General features: G+C 26.1%; 2 protein-coding genes across 2 annotated transcripts; both read left to right on the forward strand.

Annotated features, from left to right (window-relative positions):
• Position 1: 1 nt before the first annotated feature.
• On the forward strand, positions 2–9,248 carry LOC140676283 (uncharacterized). The gene is made up of 11 exons (XM_072911174.1): positions 2–413; positions 804–1,213; positions 2,877–2,976; positions 3,493–3,594; positions 3,818–3,976; positions 5,834–6,190; positions 6,274–6,683; positions 6,811–6,910; positions 8,364–8,465; positions 8,555–8,713; positions 9,101–9,248. Exons 1-11 carry the CDS (start codon positions 120–122, stop codon positions 9,155–9,157), a joined length of 2,250 nt encoding a protein of 749 aa, XP_072767275.1. The 5' UTR covers positions 2–119; the 3' UTR covers positions 9,158–9,248.
• Positions 9,249–15,082: 5,834 nt separating this feature from the next.
• LOC140662880 (uncharacterized) lies at positions 15,083–18,441 on the forward strand. The gene is made up of 6 exons (XM_072886566.1): positions 15,083–15,532; positions 15,650–16,059; positions 16,335–16,434; positions 17,719–17,820; positions 17,886–18,044; positions 18,315–18,441. The coding sequence occupies exons 1-6, from the start codon at positions 15,239–15,241 to the stop codon at positions 18,375–18,377; spliced, it is 1,128 nt and encodes a 375-aa protein (XP_072742667.1). The 5' UTR covers positions 15,083–15,238; the 3' UTR covers positions 18,378–18,441.
• Positions 18,442–21,972: the final 3,531 nt, after the last annotated feature.

Consider the following 21,972-nt stretch of genomic DNA (forward strand, 5'->3'; position numbering starts at 1 on the left):
GTATTATAAACCAACGAAAGCTTGTAGCTGTGGCAGAGAAGACATAATACGAGAAACAGTTGAGAACGAATATAGTTCTGACGATTATTATATTGATAAGCTCCGCTGTGTGTGTAATTATGACAAGTAAAATAACACCGGAAACCACAGTCAAATTTACGAAAATAATGATTACATTATGTTTTTCACTGCCACCTTTGAAGAGTGCAACTAGATTTCAAGTGATACGTTTTAAAATTCTACGCTTCTTATTCAGTGTGCATATAATAATATCAATTGTGCCCATAATATATACTATTTTTAACAGTGACTACAATCTACCAAGAAAAACAAAGATGTTTTGCTTAGTGGTACCCTTTATGCAAGCCCTATGGAATATGTTTCTTTTTGCACTGCATTATGATCGATTGCAAGTAAAAAATATCAAAGTGATAGTGAACTAATTTTAGATAAGCCTTTATTAATCTATTGTATGCAACTTTGTATTAAATAGATTAAATATTGTACTTAACACACTATATAACATTATTAATCACACACAAAAAAGCTTTACAAATATTATTCTATAAATAATCTTTTTATCAGCGCTCTACATTAATAATTTTAAATTAAAAAAAATATACATATATATTTAATGAAAATATGTATATACATATACATATATATTTTTTCATAGATTTATTGTCGTTATTTGTAACTCCAAATTTAATTTTTACATTGTTTAAATTATACAAAAACTGCATGTACATTTTATGTATTTTACATTTATATATTCTAAGTCGAAATGTCGAATTAAATTTCAGTATTTGATGTCGGAAGTGGAGCATTATTTCAAATGTGCAGAAAAACACGAGAAAGAAATTTACCAACAGTACGTCGACAAATGTAAAGTGTTTTATGCGAGCTCTACCACAGCGGTTTTCTTCACTGGGATTGCATCAATAATGGCTCCGTTGATATTGCCCGATCAGATGTTTCCCGTAGAAGCAACGTATCCTTTCAATGTGGAACGTGAACCAATGAAAACTATTATTTATATAAGTCAATCCCTCGTTCTTTGGCAGACTTTTTCGAGTGTTTGCAACTGTTGTCTTGTCGGTCTTTTTATATGGTTTACCACAGCTCGTTTCGAAATCTTGTCAAATCAATATCGAAGCGTCACTAGCATTTACGACATCATCGCAAGTATACGACAACATATAAAACTGTTAAGGTAATAAAATAATGTTTTTTCTTGTATTTTAACTTTATATTGTATTTAATTACGTTTCTTATGAAGAGAAACGCAGTAATGTTCCGACTATAGTAGAACTTAATAATACCTTTTCTTTCAGCATTCTTCTCACGTGCAAAATATTCGCACCTTATATGTATCTTAAGGCTCCCGAGTAGTCGCTGAGAAACTCTGAATTGATGATAGCGAGTGGCAATAATCATAACTGCGGTAGGAATAAGAACTCTGTCATTATGTTCTTTTTTATATCGCATTGTCTATCATTTTTTCTCTATTTGTGTCGCATTGACGTTTAAAATTGACGTTTTGACAGCCAAATTATTCTTGCGTGTCATTTTTAAATGAAAAGGTATTTCAATGAAACAACACTATAAATCGCTTCAGCACATTTGTAAAATACTCCGAAAATTAAGCTTAGCAAGGAATATACTATGTGAAAGGAACATTTTCCATTTTTTTTAGACAGCTGACAAACCGCTTTTCCCATATAAGTAGACTTATTTTGACAGTCATTTTACACGACTATTTATTATATAACTATCAAGGGAAAGCTTAGTTTACGGACAATTTTACAAGTGTGCTAAAGCGATCTGTAGTCTTGTTTTATCGAAATATCTTTTTATTTAAAAATGGCACGCAAGAATTCTCAGAGTATTATTTCTCGCTTGCAATATGGCCGCGGTGACTACTGGGGAGCCTTAATATCTTTTTCACTACGTGATTTAAAATGTTTGTTAATTTAAATGCAATTTACTAATTATTTTTATGTTAAGAAAACGTATAGCACAACGTTATGCACAAATCACAGGATCTAGTAATTCAAGTAACAAAGTATCGTGATATATTAACTGCTAATTAATAATTCTAATTTGAAATTTAATAATAGAATTTTTTCAATATATTTATTTGGTAGTACGTTAAATATTTCGTGGCAATAATTATTAACTTTTGTACAAGATTTGCTTCCTGTAACTTATAACACTCTGTTATTCACACGCTGTCGTTCATCTTGTTGTCATTCGTAAGAAGAGAATCAAGTGATAATGAGTCATTTTGTATTATCGCATTAAGGCTCATCTACATAGGTTGCTATTCGTACAACTTGCAACTGCAGAGAACGCAAACGATGCATTTGCAAATTGCAAAAAATTAGTTTGTCTAATTTATTGCGTGCAATGAATTTACGTCTGTGTGGATCTTGTATAATTTTTATTTAATTTTTTACTTATAAAGTTTTTACAAACAATTGCAGTTTTCTGCCGATCCCAATGGATAACATATTGAAAATATAGTGCAAATTTTGTTTATAATGTACATTTAAATTATTAAAATGTTATAAATTTTTTATATTGACAGTAATATAACTTAACGATATATTATTCTACATTTGTGTTTGCAAATTTCATATAGCGACTTATGTATATGACTTTTTTTGATATTGACGAACATTATGTAATATCAAATACAATTACTCCTAACTTATTTAATTAATTAATTTCTTAATGTTCTTATTTATCTTATAATCTTATTATTGCATTTTTAAATCATATTAGAAGTCTTATTGAGGAAAAAATGTATCAAAATACAAATAATTAATAGTGCAATTATTAATGGTACAGCAATAAACAACAAATTATTTTAGATTTGCTCAAGAGGTAATAATTGCCGTTCGTTTAGCAATATTAACGGTAATAATCGCTTGTACATGCTCGATTGTAGCTGGTGGTTTAATAATTATAAGCGTAAGTAGTTATTTGTATTGTTTATTATCATATTGACTTTTTTATATAATTTATGTTATATGTAACGGTTGTATGTGACTTAGTTGTATTTAAAGTAAAGATTATATTTTCTTTATTCGATTTCGGCGGTTAAATTATTAAAATGTTATATATTTTTATATTGACAGTAATAAAACTTAGAAATCTCCTCTACAAAGTGATATTTTATTTATTTTGTTTAGGTTTACTTGTTTTGAAATAATAATTATTTACTTTCAATGCACAATTTCGTTCGTTATATATCAAATTAACATATCATATATATTTATTTATATGTAACTTTTATATACATATATGTATATATATATATATATATATATATATATATATATAAAAGGTATTCTATATCCTATTATTGTCTACCAAAAAATAAATATTTAAATCATCAGATTTCCATAACTCCCTATATTACTTAAATTACTATTTCTATAACTTATTTATAAATTATACTAATACTATGTATTATTATACGTACAGGAAAGCACATTAATGGACAAATCACAATTCATAATTCTATGTATAGCTGGATTTATGGAAGTTTATGCGTATGCTTGGCCAGCCGATTACTTGATGGACGCAGTAAGTTGCATCAAAAAACACATCAGTATAATTCAAGTAATAGACCTAAATATAAATTTAGGTACATTATATATATAAAATATATATATTCTTTATGTAAATATTAAATTACATATTTTTTGTATAAGTGACATCTTTCTGTCATTTACAATTAGTTTGATTTAGTTTTAATTTTAATGATTAATGTTGATCATCTTATTCTAATTTGCATATTATTTACTAGAGCACAAATGTTGCAAAAGCAGTATATGAATCACTGTGGTACAATAAAAACGCAATATTTCAAAGAAATATATTATTTATCTTGTTCAGAAGTCAAACACCAATAGCCGTCTCAGTTTCTTCTATGTTACCAGTTTTATCATTAAATTATTACGCATCGGTAAAATCTCACAATCAACATATTCTTCTTACACAATTAATATATATAAGTAAAAAGATTAACTTTGAATTCATTAACTCATTCTAATATCTTGTTAAACAGAAGATTTTCTAGTAAATTTAAAACAAAAACAAAAATCCAACACGTACAGATATTACGTTTTCTTCGACCTATTTCGGAAATATTATTTTAAGTCATAAATTTCAAAATTTTTGTCCCTCTTTTTCTTAAAAATGCTATTATTATTCATTTAACTTCCACATTAAAGCAAGAAAACATTAATGTTCTTATTTTACATATTTCAGTACGTATCAACAGCTTTCTCTTACTTAATGACATTGCGAGTAGTACTTCTACAATGATAAAATTAAAAATTAAATTTACATGAGTTACTCCAGATTGTATAGAGAAATCATTATATTTTTCTTTAGAAAACACTTTAACATATTTAGCAAAACAAAAATAGATTTATATATATATTTTATCAGTAAATGTTAATTTCAAAAATATATGTCTCAGAAATAATTGGTTTTTATCTTTTTCAAATTTAAAAAATAGATTTAATATTACTATTTATGTAAGTATAATATATGTATATGTAAAAGTATTGCATACCTGCTGTTCCATTCGTAGTCCACTATATGTATCGCGTCTATAAATTTGTCTGGTCTTTAGTTTCTTAGTATTTCTTGCTGAAACCCAAATATTTTTATTTTCTTAACGTGCAAACATAAAATAAAACCATCACAGAGCTTATATTTTACTACTTAATATATTATATATATACATATGAGTATATGAGATTTTCACTTATTTTAATTTTCATCAAATTTTATTCGGCTGATATAATCTCTCTCTTCCTTCCTCTCTCCCTCCCTCCCACTCTCTCTCTCTCTCTCCCCCTTCCTCTCTCTTTCTCTCACACTATATATTTAACTAAGAACTAATAATTAAAATACAATAAAATTATATTAAGGCACTCGCAGTTGCAAGTTGGAAAAAAACTTTTCTTTGTGAATTTTTTCTGTCGAAATTTTTTTTAAAAGTGCCTCTCGAAGATTGTTTGTTACTTGGACACTATGGGACAATCTTCCACGAAAAAATTCTGAAATATAGTTTTAATGTTGATTGATACCATGTAGAAGTTTCAAAATAAGTGACACAATAGTTTCAACAGAAAAAATTTACAAAAAAAAAGCTTTTCTTTCGACCCGCAACTGCGGGTGCCAACTTAAATAAACTTATAAGAGATAACTTATAAACAACACTTATAAAAGATAACTTATAAACAGCACGCACTTATAGATCACAGGCATTAAATTTCTTCCTTATTTTTATATATAATAAATATATTTCAGTGATATCTCAGTTTATGTTAGAATACAATACTTCATCAATGATGCAATGGCACTTAAAGAAATTGCTATATAACGCTACACATTTCAAGTTCTATCAAATTAATTATTAATCTTTCTCTGCCACCTAATTTTAGTCAATACAAACAACATGCAGAGAAAAAGACCACATTTTATATCTCAAGACTGCCACATATTTTGCAATCGATGTTTTATACCTCACAAAGTAAAATAACAAAGCCATACATCATTTTAGTTCATTGCAACGCATGAATATTTTTTTTATTTATAAATAATAGCTTTACACACATTATGTATCAATCTTAGTCTTTGTAAGTTTTCATTTTATTGCATATTTTATAAAAAAATTAAGATGATGTAACAAAAGTATGAAAAAGAAATTTATGGAATGGTATAGTTCCTTAATAAGATATCGTTGTATATAATTCTAACATTTCACCGCACGTTCTTGAATATCGTTGTTCGACAATATGAGAGATAGATTTGCATTAAGTTAAACATTACTTACAATATACTCATATGTGTGCAGCTTATGTACGTGATAATGCAAAAAAGGATACCACTAAGAAAAGTGATTGCTATTGTAAAGTTGAGCATATTCCTTATATGGTTTTGGCCGTTATCGCAAAACGCAAATAAACGTAAAGTGTTATACATGAAGATATACCAATACGTCATTGCATTATTAACTATAGCCGCAATGGCATCAGTAATATTTGCCGTTTTAAAAAATTCAGATGATCTTGAGTTTATCATAAAATCAACATTAGGTTTGTTCCCTTCTAGTCACGTGATCTGGAATAATCTATGTCGCATAGCTACTTATCAACGACTACAAGTAATTAATATAAATATTATTTCTTGAAACGCATATTTATTTTTCGCGTGCGTCTCCAGTTGAAATAATACAATTAATTACAGTATGTCACTTTCAAAATAGAAAATGTTTACGCGCTGATCAAAGGTCATGAAGAAGCGATTGTTCAGCGAGACTACATTGATAAGTTTGCCCATTTCTACGGCTTTTGTACAATATCGTTCTATATGAGCGTTTTCGCCCTCCTCGTAGGACCTGTCCTGCATGACGAACCACTTCCGATAGCCGCTGAGTTTCCATTCGACGCGTCTCGTCAACCGTTAAGAGCTATTACACTTATACATCAATGTGTGGTTGCTCTGTTTATAGCTGCAAACTTGTGTATAAATACTTTTATGGCTCTTTTGCTCTGGTTGACATCAGCAAGATTCAAATTGTTGATTGAGGATTTACGGACAATTACAAATATCTATGATTTCATGAAGTGTATTGAGAAACATCAACAATTACTCGAGTAAAATATTAGTAGTTCTCTAAAGCAATTTGTTGAAAATATAAAAAAAATTTTTATTACCTTTAAATGTTTAGAGAAAGTAAGTACAACATCATGGAAGGTAAAATTATAAAATGCAATATTTTAGGTATGCAAAAGAAGTAACACTGCTAGTTCGTCCTTTTGCATTGGGAACTATATTTTCCAGTACTTTAGCATTAATAACAGCCGGTCTTATTTTTATTATAGTAAGTACATTTCATAAAATTATACCCATCTCATACGTCAAAAATAATATTTAAAAATTGTCAAAAGTGTCATAATTATAAAATTAAATATATTAATTATATGTATATATCCACTACACACAAAAATATAGAAAACACTTTTTATATGTCAAAATATGGGTTATTTTCAAATTGTTGCAGTTCAATGAAAAATCATTGTAAAAAAGTTTTAGAAAAAGCATTTTAAAAGCTTGAAGTTTTAACTTTAAAACACTGTCGATAATTTTAAAAAATTTTTGTATTTTTCTTATAGGTACTATGTTTTAAGAAACGCTTTTTTTCATTTTCCTACAATGATTTTTCACCGAGTATTGACAATATTTCTGAAAAATACAGGTTTAGTTTCAAGGTCATGTAATTCGGTCAAAAAAAATCGTAGGAAAGTTTTAAGAAAAGCATTTTGTAGGTAAAACATTGTACTTTATGAAACTTGATTTGAATTCATCGAGAGAATTTTTCTTATCAAGCTGCAGAGTTTTAAAAATACATAATTTTAAGGAACAAAACAATGTGTTTTTTTTAAAGCATAGATTAAGGAAAATACAAAAATTTGTTAAAACTATCGATAGCGTGTTAAAGTTGGAACTTTAAACTTCAAAATGCTTTCTTAAAACTTTTCTACGATGATTTTTCACCGAGTTGCAACAGTTTGAAAATAGCTCATTTTTGACATACGTATAAAAAGTGTTCCCTATATTTTGGTGCGTAGTATATATATATATATATCAGGTCTTAGATAACACATTTATTACAATTATAAAATGAATTATTTATTTATTGTTTCAAATATAATTACATACAGTTGACAGAATATGTTAAATATTTATCCTGAACTTGATTGCATTTATGACATCGTCGTAACATTGATTATTGGATTGACTCTAACGAATATTTAAGATCTGTATTGAATTTGATTAAAAACAGGGCGTATTCGTACAATCAATTCGTCTTTAGTGTCAACTGATGTGAAATAATATGCACGATACTCATCACATATCCCCAAAGAAAGTTTATTGGACGTAAATGGCAGCGAGAAACGTATAAACGTAATATCAATAATAAATATCATTTAAGATGGTATCGTAGATCTTAATGATTCGTCGAACATGAGTTATTTGGCAAAAGATAATTGTCCCTGTGAGACCTGTCATTCCTCAAAATTTGTTGCGAGTTCTGAATAACTCTATAACTAAGCATTTATAAATAGTAATAGTAGATTTATAATCAAATTATGAAATTTATACTTATATGTAATAAGCATATTTTTTAAACAAGCTTTTTAAAAATATAAGTACGCTTTCTGATAAATATATTAAATAATAATGTTTTATATACATAATCGTACTATTAAAATTATATTATCAAAATTTCTTTTTATGATAACTCTCTCTTTCTATCTTGTTTGTTTAAACAGAAAGTTTCATTAGCATTGAAGTTACAATGTGCCTTTTTAACAGTCAGTGCATTACTAGAAGTATTTATGTACGCCTGGCCAGCGGAACACTTGATTCACATAGTGAGTTCATATATGAGATGAGTTAAATATTAATAAATAATAACGTTATTATATATACATAATTTTGTTATTTCTAAATGCCTTTTCAGAGTAATAATATTGCAGAAATAGTTTTTGAATCAAATTGGTATGAAGAATCCAAAGATTTTCGGAAAAATTTACCGATGATTATACTGAGAAGCCAGAAACCAATACTTGTTGCATTGCCTTGCGGCTTGCCTTCATTATCTTTACATTATTACGCATCGGTGAGATAATAATTTTAATAGTTAGAAGTTCAAAAGCACACATTATCATTTAATCATTATATAATTATTAGAAGTTATCACTTCAGGTAATTCTCTCTACATAAAAAAAAAAGAGAAAATTTTATTCAAAATTATGTTATAGCAACATAAAACAATAATTAAATTTACTTTTGAACGCTTAATTATAGTAATAATTATTACACTAAAAAAATAAGAAATAAGAAATACATATTATTATATATCGATATAACAGTACTTATTTCTGCTTTGATTATATAATGAATAAAAAATAAATACATATTTTTTCAAAAAAAATTCGCTCACATTTGCACATATAACTTTTTGACAAGAAAAATAAGTATATTTTTAATATCATAAATGTTCCAGTATCTCTCAACTATATTCTCCTACTTTACTACAATACGAATAATGTTTGAAGAGTAATAAGATGTAACATTTACAAATTAGCGTATTTAATAAAGCTTTAATATTCGTAGTCATTTTAGATGTAATATGTTTGTTATTGTTTTCGAGGCGATTGAAAAGAATCTGAAACTTTTGACGTTAATATATTTTATATAACTTAGAATTCTAACTTTATTTTAATTGCATGAAGCATTAATTACCACGTATTAGTTCTAACTAATCTATTTTCATTACGTTAATTAATTCTTTCTATTTATGATGAGTTGTCGACCTATTCTCATACAATACCGTATTAATAATATGAATAAATCCGTTATTATTTTTTATTTCATTTTTCGTTATCATTTTTGTTGTAACTTTTAACAATGTAAGTATTTTTAAGTCTATATTTATATAATATTTTTTTTTTGTTTCAACTCGTAAAACATACTAGCACAGTTTGCTAAACAAAAACTGAAACCCCTTTTTTAAAAAAATTAAAGAAAATGTGAAAAGAATTATTCTTAATACACAAAAGACGTAATTTTTATTTTTACTTATTTTTAATTTTTCAAGTAATAATGTTTTGAAAGCAAGAGCTTAAGAGATAACCACCTTGAAGTTTGAAATTTTAAGGCATTTTTTCAAAGAAGTAAATATTACGCAAGGAAAATTTTTTTGGCATTTATTATGAGTACATTAAACTATATAAAAAATTTTTTTTTTAATTTTTGATGTAAAAGTTGAGCGCGTAATTCCGCTATTTTCTGTACGCGGTTTTGAATCAATGTGTACGTTTACCCTGCAGTGCTTAAGGTTGGTAAAAAAAAACCAAAAAAATTGATTTTCTACATATAAAAACGAGAGCGCTACGTAACCATTTTGAAAAATATGCATTTTTGTTAAAATGGTAAAGATTTGAAGAAAAAAACTCATTTTTTTGCTTAAAAAATTTGAATTAAAAAAGCGAAAGCAGTAGAAATTCTTCATATATTGCAACAATTCGACGTAGCGGCCTAAATAATATTGAAATAAAGTGTAACAGAGATCGGAAGTCGTGCACGACATACACGCGTATACATTCATAGACATGAGTACACACACCCGCGCAAACACATGTGTATACAGACACGAAAAGGCGAAACCGAAAACAAATAAACAGCATAAACAAAGCAATCCGCGGCGACTATAATCTCGAATCTCTCGATCTCCAAACTCATGTTTGTAAACGCCACGTGGGTGATCTAACAAGGAAGGTATGGAAGTGTCCTCTTCTGATTTTAATGCGCTTTAAATATATGTAGTCTAGATCAAAATAGGGGACACACATTTTTTTATACGTTAAAATATGACATTTTCGAAAAAATCTGATTACACAATTTTAAAGTACATTAAAAACCATAAAATTTTTATTGGAAACATTTTTTTATATTTCTTACCGTATCGACGGTATTTGCTCAAAAATATAAAAACCGATTTTTCTCAAAAGGGTGTTTCACCCCCTTAACAGCCCAATGAGCACGTATAAAAAAATACCTCTCTCTTATTTTGATCTAGACTACATATTCAAAGCGCATTAAAATTGGAGAGAGACATTTCCATACCTTTCCTTGTAAGGGGCACCAATAAGCGCAAGGACGTAAAGAAAAGAACGTGGTATCTGCGGATCGACAATCGACACATTATCGTCTAGGTTTTAGCTCATAACTAATAATAGAAAGAATGCGCACTTTTGTGAAGAGTATCGGAAGCATAAAGGTGTTATCTAACCTATATCGAATCAACTATTTTATACGAAACCACGGTTTATCTGAATTCTAGTAACACCAGTCTACACAACATAAAGATCTGATTAAATTTTCAAGTCGATCTGATTTAAATTAACGACGTTAGACTGCACATCGTTTTAAAAAATGCTGTTTCGAGAAAAACGCGTTTAAAGTTTTTCGTAACAATTTTTATTATAAATAGCGAAAAAAAGGTTACATTATTATTAATCAGCGATGCCTGCGCCATATAATCCTCTTCACCTCAGCAAAAGAAATCAAATTTTTGAAAGTGCCACGATGGTGTTATTTCTTAAAGTTATAAATTATAATCAAGATAGTTGTCGGACAATCGTGATGTAATGATGTTGACAACAATCTTCATCTGACCATTAATATAAAATAAAAAACATTATAATATATTTTATAAACATTAAATACACCTATATAGCAATTACTTAGTACGAAAAATATCTATTAATGATTTTGTTATAAAGATGAGAATTAAAATTAATTGATTTTAACCTCACACATTTCCTTATATGTGTATACGATATAAATGTAATATTGAATTTTAATTTAGTTTAATTTTAAGGCAATCCAATTTTTATGTATTATTTTTGTATATATGTATGTTCTTAATTTTTCTCTTTTTTATTGTGTTGTTTGTCTTGTTTTTAATGTTTCTCTTATCAAAAGAAAAAACTTTCCCAAACAAAATCTCTGAAAGATTAAGTAATAAGACATAAAGAAGTCGAATAGGTAAGATCTATGGATTGCTAAGAGGTTGTGCCCATATTTTATGGAATCCTCAATTATTTTTAATTAGTCATCTTGATATGGTCTTAATCTAGGTCGCGTGCGTATGTGTTGATATTTTTCAAAATATAATTATATAAATGCAATATATTTCTTTTTCTGTTAATAAAACCATAATTCACGAACATTAAGAAAATAAATTGAGATTAATAAAATTATTATATACATTCTTTTATTGTTCTTGTCATATTTTATGACTATGAGAATAGTTATTGCCATATAAATGCTATAACTAAAAATAATTATGAAATAGAAGAAGGAAAAAAAGAAAGACGTTAAAATAAAAATATATATTTAAATTTTAAATTGTGTTACTTTATTTTATTAATAACAAGTTGTTTAATAATATATATATATATATATATATTAATAACAAGTTGTTCAATAATATATATATATATATATATATATATATATATATGTATATATGTATATATGTGTGTATAATAATAGAGAGAAATTTCTTTAATATCCAATATTCAAAGATTGTGAATGTGGTTGAATATACTTATAGGAATAAATATCTTTATGTGTAAGTGAACCTTTTACGAAATACATTTTATCGACGTAAGTTATTATCAGTAAAGGTTATCGTTTGCTGATACATATTAATCCACAGTAAGTTGTAATAGAGAGAACCCTGATGAAGATAGCTATGCCGTTTTTATACGACGCTTTTTTCTTGCAGTATGCTGATGTCAGCTGAAACCATTTTCGAGGGGGTGGAACTACATGGCCAGATATATTTTTCGGTAACACGGTAAAACGATCAGTTGATTCATGTCCGTGCTAATAGACCCATATAATTGATGTATTTGAAAAGTTTACGAAAATATTATGAATTAATTAATATATTACATTACATAATATATTATTTATTTAATCTACACAAATCCGTTGCCTTTAAATATAATAAAAGATTTTTGTCAATCACCGACACTGATGCGCAACAACGGAGTTGTCGATATTGAAGCTAATACGTTGTTTATAACATACAAATATAAAGTCTAAATTATAACAATGCTTAAAATATTGTAATTAATATTCAAGAATTTATTATTGTACTCATCAAAATTTTATATTCGGTGCGTACAATAATAAGCATGTATATAAATATGGAATAATTCTCAAAATTAAAAAAAAGAACTATTTTTTTAAATAGAAACTTTTATAAGATTTATGAGATTAAAACTCTTCATCTCTAAGTTTCTCTTGTTTTCTTGTTAATTATTTAAATAAATGGACCGAATTAAACTGGTGTAAGGAATTTATAATAATTAATCACAAGTAATAATATATAAATAATATTTACCCTAGAGTTGTTCCGCCGGTGCAGGATCTCTCTCTTAGGCTTCCTCCTCCTTTTAGATGTCACGGTTGTAAGGAATTATTGTTTTATACGCGCAATACATTTTTTTTAATTGGTTTAAATCGCGCAATATTTTGAACCATGCAAAAGTAAAAACGCACAATAGTTTGGACGGCACTCCCAAATTTCGGAACGATCGAAAATCCCATTTCATCACGCACGAGAATCATACTTGAACTCGACAAGTCGGACACGACCAAACTCGGAGCAAGAGCGAAGCTCAAACAGTTTTAAACTTTGTAATTACTATACTATTCTTTAATTTTTATTAAAACAACACATGATAATAAATAACAAGATCGTCAATCTCGGTCTCATATACATATATTGTGTTTATATTACGAATTTACATTATATTAACAATTTGACACGGTCACCAAAACATTATGTCAATTCGTTTCTCGAGGATAATAGACAGTTTCAAGTAAGTGGTTAATTAACAATATTAACATACCTATTATTACCACAACATTGAACAAAAAATACATATTTATATTACTGGTAGTCAATACTGTCTATGGAGATGGCGGGATGACGGACCGCAGAATTCAAAAATCAGTGTGAACGAATCCTTCAAGTTATTTGCTACATGAGAATCGAACAATAATCTACCACATTTTACGTCATATACTAATGTTCATCATACACCGTGTCATTTCATTCAAGCTTATTTTGTATTGAAGAAAATCTCAGCGGAGATAGAAACGTATGTATGCGCATTGTAAATTAGTATCAACTGGACGAATGTCACTCAAGTTTTGTTTTTCTTCGCCACATGTACTCAATATTAGTTACAAAATATAGTTATTACTTTTCTGCACAATTTTTTTACTGTAATAATATTATTATCTTTATGCTCCAACCACCAATTATTATTAATTACTTTTTTATATTCCACATAAAAGTTTTGTCTAAATATCTAAAAAACTTGTTGCATACAATATGGATATGTACATTCCATGAATAATTCTTATTTTTGTATTCAGATATAAAAAATAATGTTTTTGAAAAACTATCATATATAATTTTAACAAAAACGTAAAAATATATTAAAAAAATTAAGTTTTAAGCCATATATTAAGTTAATGATATTTCTATCCTTAATTTAATATATCCTTCTTTAACACAATTATATATATATATATATATATATATATATATATATATATATATATTTTATGTTAATATTTTATGTTATATGTATAATATTTTAATTATATTTATTATATTTATGAAAATTTTTTAAAGCTAGTAAAATTAAAATTAAAATCCAATAAATTAATTAGAACATTTACTGACTAAATTAAATCTGTTTACCTTATATGTATAATGAAATCTATTTGTAATTTTTGATAGTCTTTAAAAAATACACTTTTTTATTAAAATATTGTATGGATATTATTCCAACTTAGTAAGTTTCTTTTAGCACATTATAACGTTTAACTTATCTGTAGAATTACAATTTTTCCTTCTCTCAGAAAATGCACAGCACCTCACGAATATATTACATAAACAAAACTCAACAATTGTTAGAAATGCTGTATAACATTCAGTGTAATAGACCTTAATACACATGTTCGTTTCACATGAGGTATGTGTATTAAATTATAAAATATGGAAGAGATATGGTGCGAGGGATAGTACACGCTCAGTTATAAGGGAGAACGCCTTGTGGCACTTATAAGCAGACTTTACACTTTATTGTAATATCTACACCAAGACAAAAAAAATCTATAAAAAAATGATAGATAATTTATGAGAATCTATGGTTTCATTTTCCTGTAATATTTAGAATACGGAAATACATAGTATACTTTTAGATATCATAGCTGTTATTCAGTTTTTTATTTTGTTTATATTTTATTGACCATTATTGTATGCTAGGAAAGAAATTTTTATTTATTAAATCTAGACGCGCAGCACCATCTCTCATCACATAATAATTTTATCGATGTATATATCATAACTATGCGAAACGGAACATATTGTGTTACAATATATAATATACTTACATAAATTTTCTCTTACCTACATACATATCTGTTATCGCTACATGTCTTTTGACTATTTATAACGGTTTTTCTGGAAAAGTGTCTATTTTAAATAATAATTAATTAATTTTTACGATATCATACAAGTATATAAGATACAAAGTATCCTATAGTCATGCGAGGAAAATTGATGTTAAAAAAAATTATTTTTGTTGTAAAATTAAGTTTGTTTCCAATTTGGGGTTGGCCACTATCAAAAGACGCGACAAAATTGAAAATAACTTGCGTAAAACTATATCATTATTTATGTATTTTTATATTAATGTGTTTAGAAATACCAATAATATATAGTATTATAAACCACCTTAATAATTTTATAGTTTTAGTAGAGTTAATTTTTGAACTAAGCGCCATTACTCATACTATTGGAAATTTCATCTGTCACAGAATTAATAAACGTCATATACAAGTAAGTGCTATTTATATGTATTTAGTATCGAAAAACTTAAATGCAAATTAGTAAGGAAATCAAGAGCGTTTTATTACTATACTCTTTTATATCAATAATATGTATTACTGTTTGCAGTATGTTACTTTTGAAATGATACGTTTTTCTAAATTAATTGAGCCACACGAAGATATAATTATTCAACGATACATTGACAAACTTATCTTATTTCATGCTGCATCTATATTAAACGTCTATACGTCTGTGGTGATAGTCGCTTTTATTATACCCATTACAATGAATCAACCGTTTCCATTAACAACCGAATATCCATTCGATGTATCTTATCAGCCGCTAAAAACTATTATCTATATACATCAAGTTGTGGCCGGATTATATGTAGCAGGACAACTAAGTAGCAATATTTTCATGGCTCTTTTGCTTTGGCTTGCATCCGCAAGAATTGAAATATTAACAGATGAATTGCGGAAAACCACAGATGTTTTTCATTTGGTCAAATGTATTAAAAAGCATCACTATTTGCTCAAGTGAATATCATCCACTTTACATTTTTACAATTGCAAACACTATGACTTCTGTACATGTTGCAAATTTCTCAAATATTTAAGAAATATACATATGTTGTAATTTAAACAACCAACAATAAAGTTTAATTATTATATTTTATAAATAAATGAAAAAATCTTACATATAAAATCTTGGTGTATGTGGGTATATCAAAAGTCATATTATTGCTTATATTATGTGATTTGTTAAAAATCATTTAAGTAATGTGAATTTTAAATGTTTAACACTTATTTAGATTTGCAACTGAAACTGCTATTGCTGCTCGTCCTTTTGCACTAACAACTATATGTTGTAGTACAACAAGCATGGTAATACTCGGTATTTTGCTTCTTACAGTAAGTACACTATGTTAATAAAAAGTTGTTTTTTTATAAATTCTTTTGCAAATTATTCCTTTATAGAACTTTGTATTTATATATATATATATATATATATATATATATATACATATATGTATATTTTAAAGTTATCAATTATACTTAAGATATATTGTAAATCGTATACAGTGTTATATACATATAGATAATAATGGAAAAGATTCTCATTTTAATATAATACAATTTAACAATCATTTTTATTTCAACCACTTAAGTCACATTATCAAATGTAAAATAAAAATTATATTATACAGAAAAAAAGAATATTCTTATTTTGATAATGTCTTTAATTTTAAAATATAAATTTTGAAATGAGATTACTTTGCGTTAAACAAGAAAAATTTTCTTATATAAAGACATTTTATATAGTTCAACAAATAAAAATATATTTTTGTTATTTCAAAATAATTTTTTTGAATGGAGAGGAAAAAATGCATAAAAAATAACACATATTCAAATTAAAAATTATAATTTTCTTGGAGTCAAAATAATTATTATATTTTTAAAATGATAATTATAATATTAAAACATGATTATAATATTGTTGAAATTTAAGATTTTTAAATTCTTCTAAGAAAATTATAAATTGTTGAGTATATATTAAACAACAAACGCGTTTATATGAGTATATAAGTTTTAATTTGACATTTATTTTTTTCTGTGTATGTATTACAAAAATATTGTATTTACCTATATTTTTGTCAATAATTTAAGAGCAATTTAGTTGCAGCAATTTTTCACTCTAAAATTTTTATTGCTTTTATTTTATTGCTTCTCTCTATTTAATGTCGTTACCACCTAAATAATCATTGTGATATTTTACATTGTTTAACTATAAACATAGTTTATACTTATTTGCGCATAAAAGAAATATACCTATATATATGTAGTAGGTATGTACAAAAAGTTTTTGAAGTGATTTTTCGTAAGACATAGTAACGCTATTTCTCAAACAACTAGAACTTGATAGAACAGACCTTCCTTTACAACACATCAGAAAATGTATTTAATCTACCACTGAGCTGCCTGAAATTTTTATACGTGTAGAAGAAGGTCTGTTCTACCGAGTTTCATAGATGTTCGAGAAGTAGATCTGCTAATGTGTTCTACGAAAAATCATTCTGGGAACATTTGTATACACAATATAATTCAATTAATAACGAATCAAAAATTTTAATGTAAAAAAAACATAAATAAAGATATGCCAAATTTCACCTATTTTATCATATTTTTTTGAAACAGACTCCATCTAAGCTATTAATAATAAAAAATATCGGTTTAGTTTTGACCGGTTTATCAGAAGTATTTGCGTACACATGGCCAGCAGAACAGTTAATTTACACAGTAAGTTATACTTATTACTAAAAATTATTATAAAATAATTTAACTCATGTTTATTATTTTTCCAGAGCCAAGATGTCGCACAGGCAGCGTTCGATATAGCTTGGTACGATCAATCAATTAAAGTACAGAAATGTATACAAATTATTATACGAAGAAGTCAAAAACCAATAACGGTTGCAATAGCTTGTCTTATGCCCACATTATCTCTTAATTATTTTGCATCGGTGAGAAAGATTTCAAATTGATTGAATTGATCAAACGTAGTTATCATATTGATAGCATCAATTATTTAGCTATTGTCATATACAATCCGTATTGATTCCAATCAAATATTAATATTTTATTAACAAGTTTTAATAATATTTGACATAAACTAACATAAACTATAACTACAAAGATATAAAAATATATGCATATTTTTATTAATAAAAATTTTCATATTTCTTGACACAATGAAAACTTAATTATCATATATTTGTCCTTATATGTTTCAGTACTGTTCGACTATAATCTCCTTTTTCACAACATTTCGAGCATTTCTAGACGATGACGAATAAAAACAATGTATAGATTCAATGTAATCATTGTAGTAATTGATGTTTACACGAAAGAAATTTATATTGTATCACATACATTATTATATAAACATAAATTTCTGAACCAATAATTATATATTGTTTGATTTTAAAATTCTTATAAATAAAGTTACTTTTATTACAGATTTAAATATTATTTATGAAAAACAGTGATACATTCTATCTATTTTTCATATTAATAATACATATTTTTATATTTTATTATATTCAGAAAATCATTTTTACATATACGTGAAGTTAATATCTAATATTGTTATAACATACATCAGTAAATACCGCATTAATTAAGTACAGATATATGTATAATTACCAATGATACATATTAATAAGTATATTATAAATACATTGCATAGTGCATATTTATATATTAATTCGCTATTTTATTAAAGTAGTAGTTCTAATTGTAATACTGATCGTAACGGATCTGAACCATTTCTTATCTTATTCATATATTTGTTCATTATCAACTAAAAACTATCTTACATGCATCAATGTATGCTTAAAATAGTAACAGCGGTATTAAAAAAAAATGCAAATGCTCAAAAGGTAATTGCATTGTCTCTTAATAAAAATAAATCTCATACATGTCTAAAATTATTATAGTTCATTTTACATGAATAAAAACTAGCTTGATCATGAGATGATTATAAACTGCAGAAATGCGTATTAATCATAAATATATTACATACAAATAGAGTTTCGTCCTATTTTTGCCTTAAATTTCTGCATGCCAAAATAAATAGCATATAGATAAAGAGATAGCAAATTTTCCCCTTATGCACATTCGTGTACGTTTCTTTCGGCGATTGCACGATTATACATGCGTGAGAAAGAAAAATATACCTTTTATCCTACCTACTTATCTTAATACACAGAAAGATAGGTAAAACTCTATCTATATGTAATATCTATTGTATTAATATAAAAATCTATTGTATTAATATAAAAATCTTTTAATTATTCACAACAGATAAAAATTATAACATACAATAATTTTGAAATATAACAACTTACAGATTCAAAATATTCCCTCTTCCAAAATTTGCATCATTAAAATTGCTACATTATCAAATGTACATAAGACTTTCACAATATGAAAAGTAAAAAATAAATAAATTAAATAAAAATCTAGAATCCAGAAAAGCGATGTAGTCTTACCGATAAAAATTATCGAAAGCCTCAAATTTCTGTCATTAGAAAATATAATTTTCTGTTATATAATTCTCAATATTAATAAAGAAAAGGAAATTCAAAAGTTTCATATCAAGTTTCAAAATAAATTTATATAATTTTTATAATTTTGAGATAAAATATTGATAATATTGTAATGTGAAATAGTTCAGCTTATTATCTTCCTAACTATGTATTTCTAGATAAATTTATATAAACTTTTTTTAGTTTAATGAGTTTTTCATTTTAAATTTTAAAAAATATGAGATTCTCTATATGCACACAATTACGCATATTTATTTTTTTTATTATTAATTACTTTTCCATATCTGTCAACGATACTTTTCTGTATATTTTTTATATTACATCTTTTTAAGAAAAATGTTTTTACAATGTAATTGTAGGAAGTATTAACATAATTGTGTATTTATAAAATCTCATATATATTGTTTTATTGTAACATAACATTCTTGTCAGCTCTCTGTTTCACATTAAATATACATCGATAAAATTATTACATGTATACGATGAGATGTGATGTTGTGCGTTTAAACTCGATAGGCGAAAAAGCATCTTATATCAGTACCTACAACAGGAATCGAGAAATATATAATAACCTAATAAATATAATTTATATTTTGGTTTTCTCTTATAAGAAGCACATATTTCCTCCTAAAATATGTATATAATACACTTTAGATATTGTAAAGAAATTTTAACTTACTTATTATTTTAAATTTATATTTTGTCAAAAAGATTTATTGCAGATACTGTAAAAAACGTTTTCACTTATTAAACTTAAACACGCAACATACACACAATCCCTCATTAAATATTTTATAATAACTTTACTAATGTCACACGCAAAACGATAATTTGTCGAAATATACTTGAAACATTTGTATTAATCTAGTTTTTATTCTATATTCACTTGTTTTAATATTCTTAGTCTATCACATAACTCTTGAAGAAGTGCTTTCTTTTCTAATAATAAAATTTACGATATTCTTATAACTTGAGATATAACATACGTAATGAAGTAATTATGTGAGGAAAATTAATGTTAGAAAAATGAGTTCTATCATAAAGTTAATCTTATATCCAATATGGAGCTGATCGTTGTCAAAAAATGCGTCAAAATTTAAGATGTTCTGCAAAAACTGTATCACTATTTCAGTATTGTTCTGATAAGAGATATAAAAGTATCGTTAATATGCTGTTACAAATCATCTTGATGTTCTTATTGCTTTTAATAGAGTTAGTACATGAAATGAGTGGTCTTACTCATATTATTTGCATTAGTCAAACTAATGACACCAACTTATGTCCTCCTATATGTGTGGTAAGCAGGACTTTTGATTATAATAAAGTACGTTTGATTAATAAAGTACATTTGATTAGTAAAGTAGTTTTAAAGTTAAAAATAGCTAAATAATGTATTATTAAATATTTCTTATCTTTTTCAGAGAGTAGCAGGTCGCACAGTATGCATTTGATACGAATTGGTATTATAAATCAACTGAAATATCTACAAATTATTATAGAAAAAAGCCAAAAACCGATAACAGTTAACAGTAAGTGTTATGCATTATCTCTTAATTATTTCGCTAAGATGAAATAAAAATTTCAAATTAATTTAGATAATATTTGGCCAATTTTCTACTTTTTCCTAATATATTTGTAAGAAATAAATTAAGAGAAAAAATACGTAACTACCTATAAACTTGGCAATTATTTCGAATTATTAAGAGAAAAACGTTTTAAAAACATGGATTATATATAGATATATAGAGTGAGTACATGAGGTTTCATTCTAACGCATATAAATAGAATAGAAAAAGAAAATATTATGTCTAATACAAGTTATTGAGAACATAGGAGTCCATATTGTATAATATATGTAAAGTATTGTACGTAAAATATTTTAAATAATCTCTACAATCTTATACTATTTGATTATAAAACTAGTTTCATTTTTTATTCAAGTTTTCTTCAGCCACACTGATTTTACAACACTTACTAACTAATTATTAAATAGAAATTCAAATCTTTTTATATAATATCCAAAAAATGCAATTTAGAATTTAGTATAACCTTATATTAATAAAATCATAAACAAATAACATTTTTACAAATAATTTTTTAAAAATAATTTAAGTAAATGTTTAATACATTTATTATAAATTATACTTACAATTAGTTGAAAAAAAATATCGAGAAGTTGACGTAAAAAAATGACATGACATACGTCAATTTCTAATGCACGAATCAGAAGTTGGCCATATCGCAAGGCCGAAAATGAAATGGTAGACGTCGCCCGCGATATTTCAAGCCGGAAAATCTCGTATAATATGTAAAATATTTACATTAAATTATACATCGTTGT

This window comes from Anoplolepis gracilipes, chromosome 2 (assembly GCF_047496725.1).
Source record: "Anoplolepis gracilipes chromosome 2, ASM4749672v1, whole genome shotgun sequence".
Lineage (NCBI taxonomy): Eukaryota > Metazoa > Arthropoda > Insecta > Hymenoptera > Formicidae > Anoplolepis > Anoplolepis gracilipes.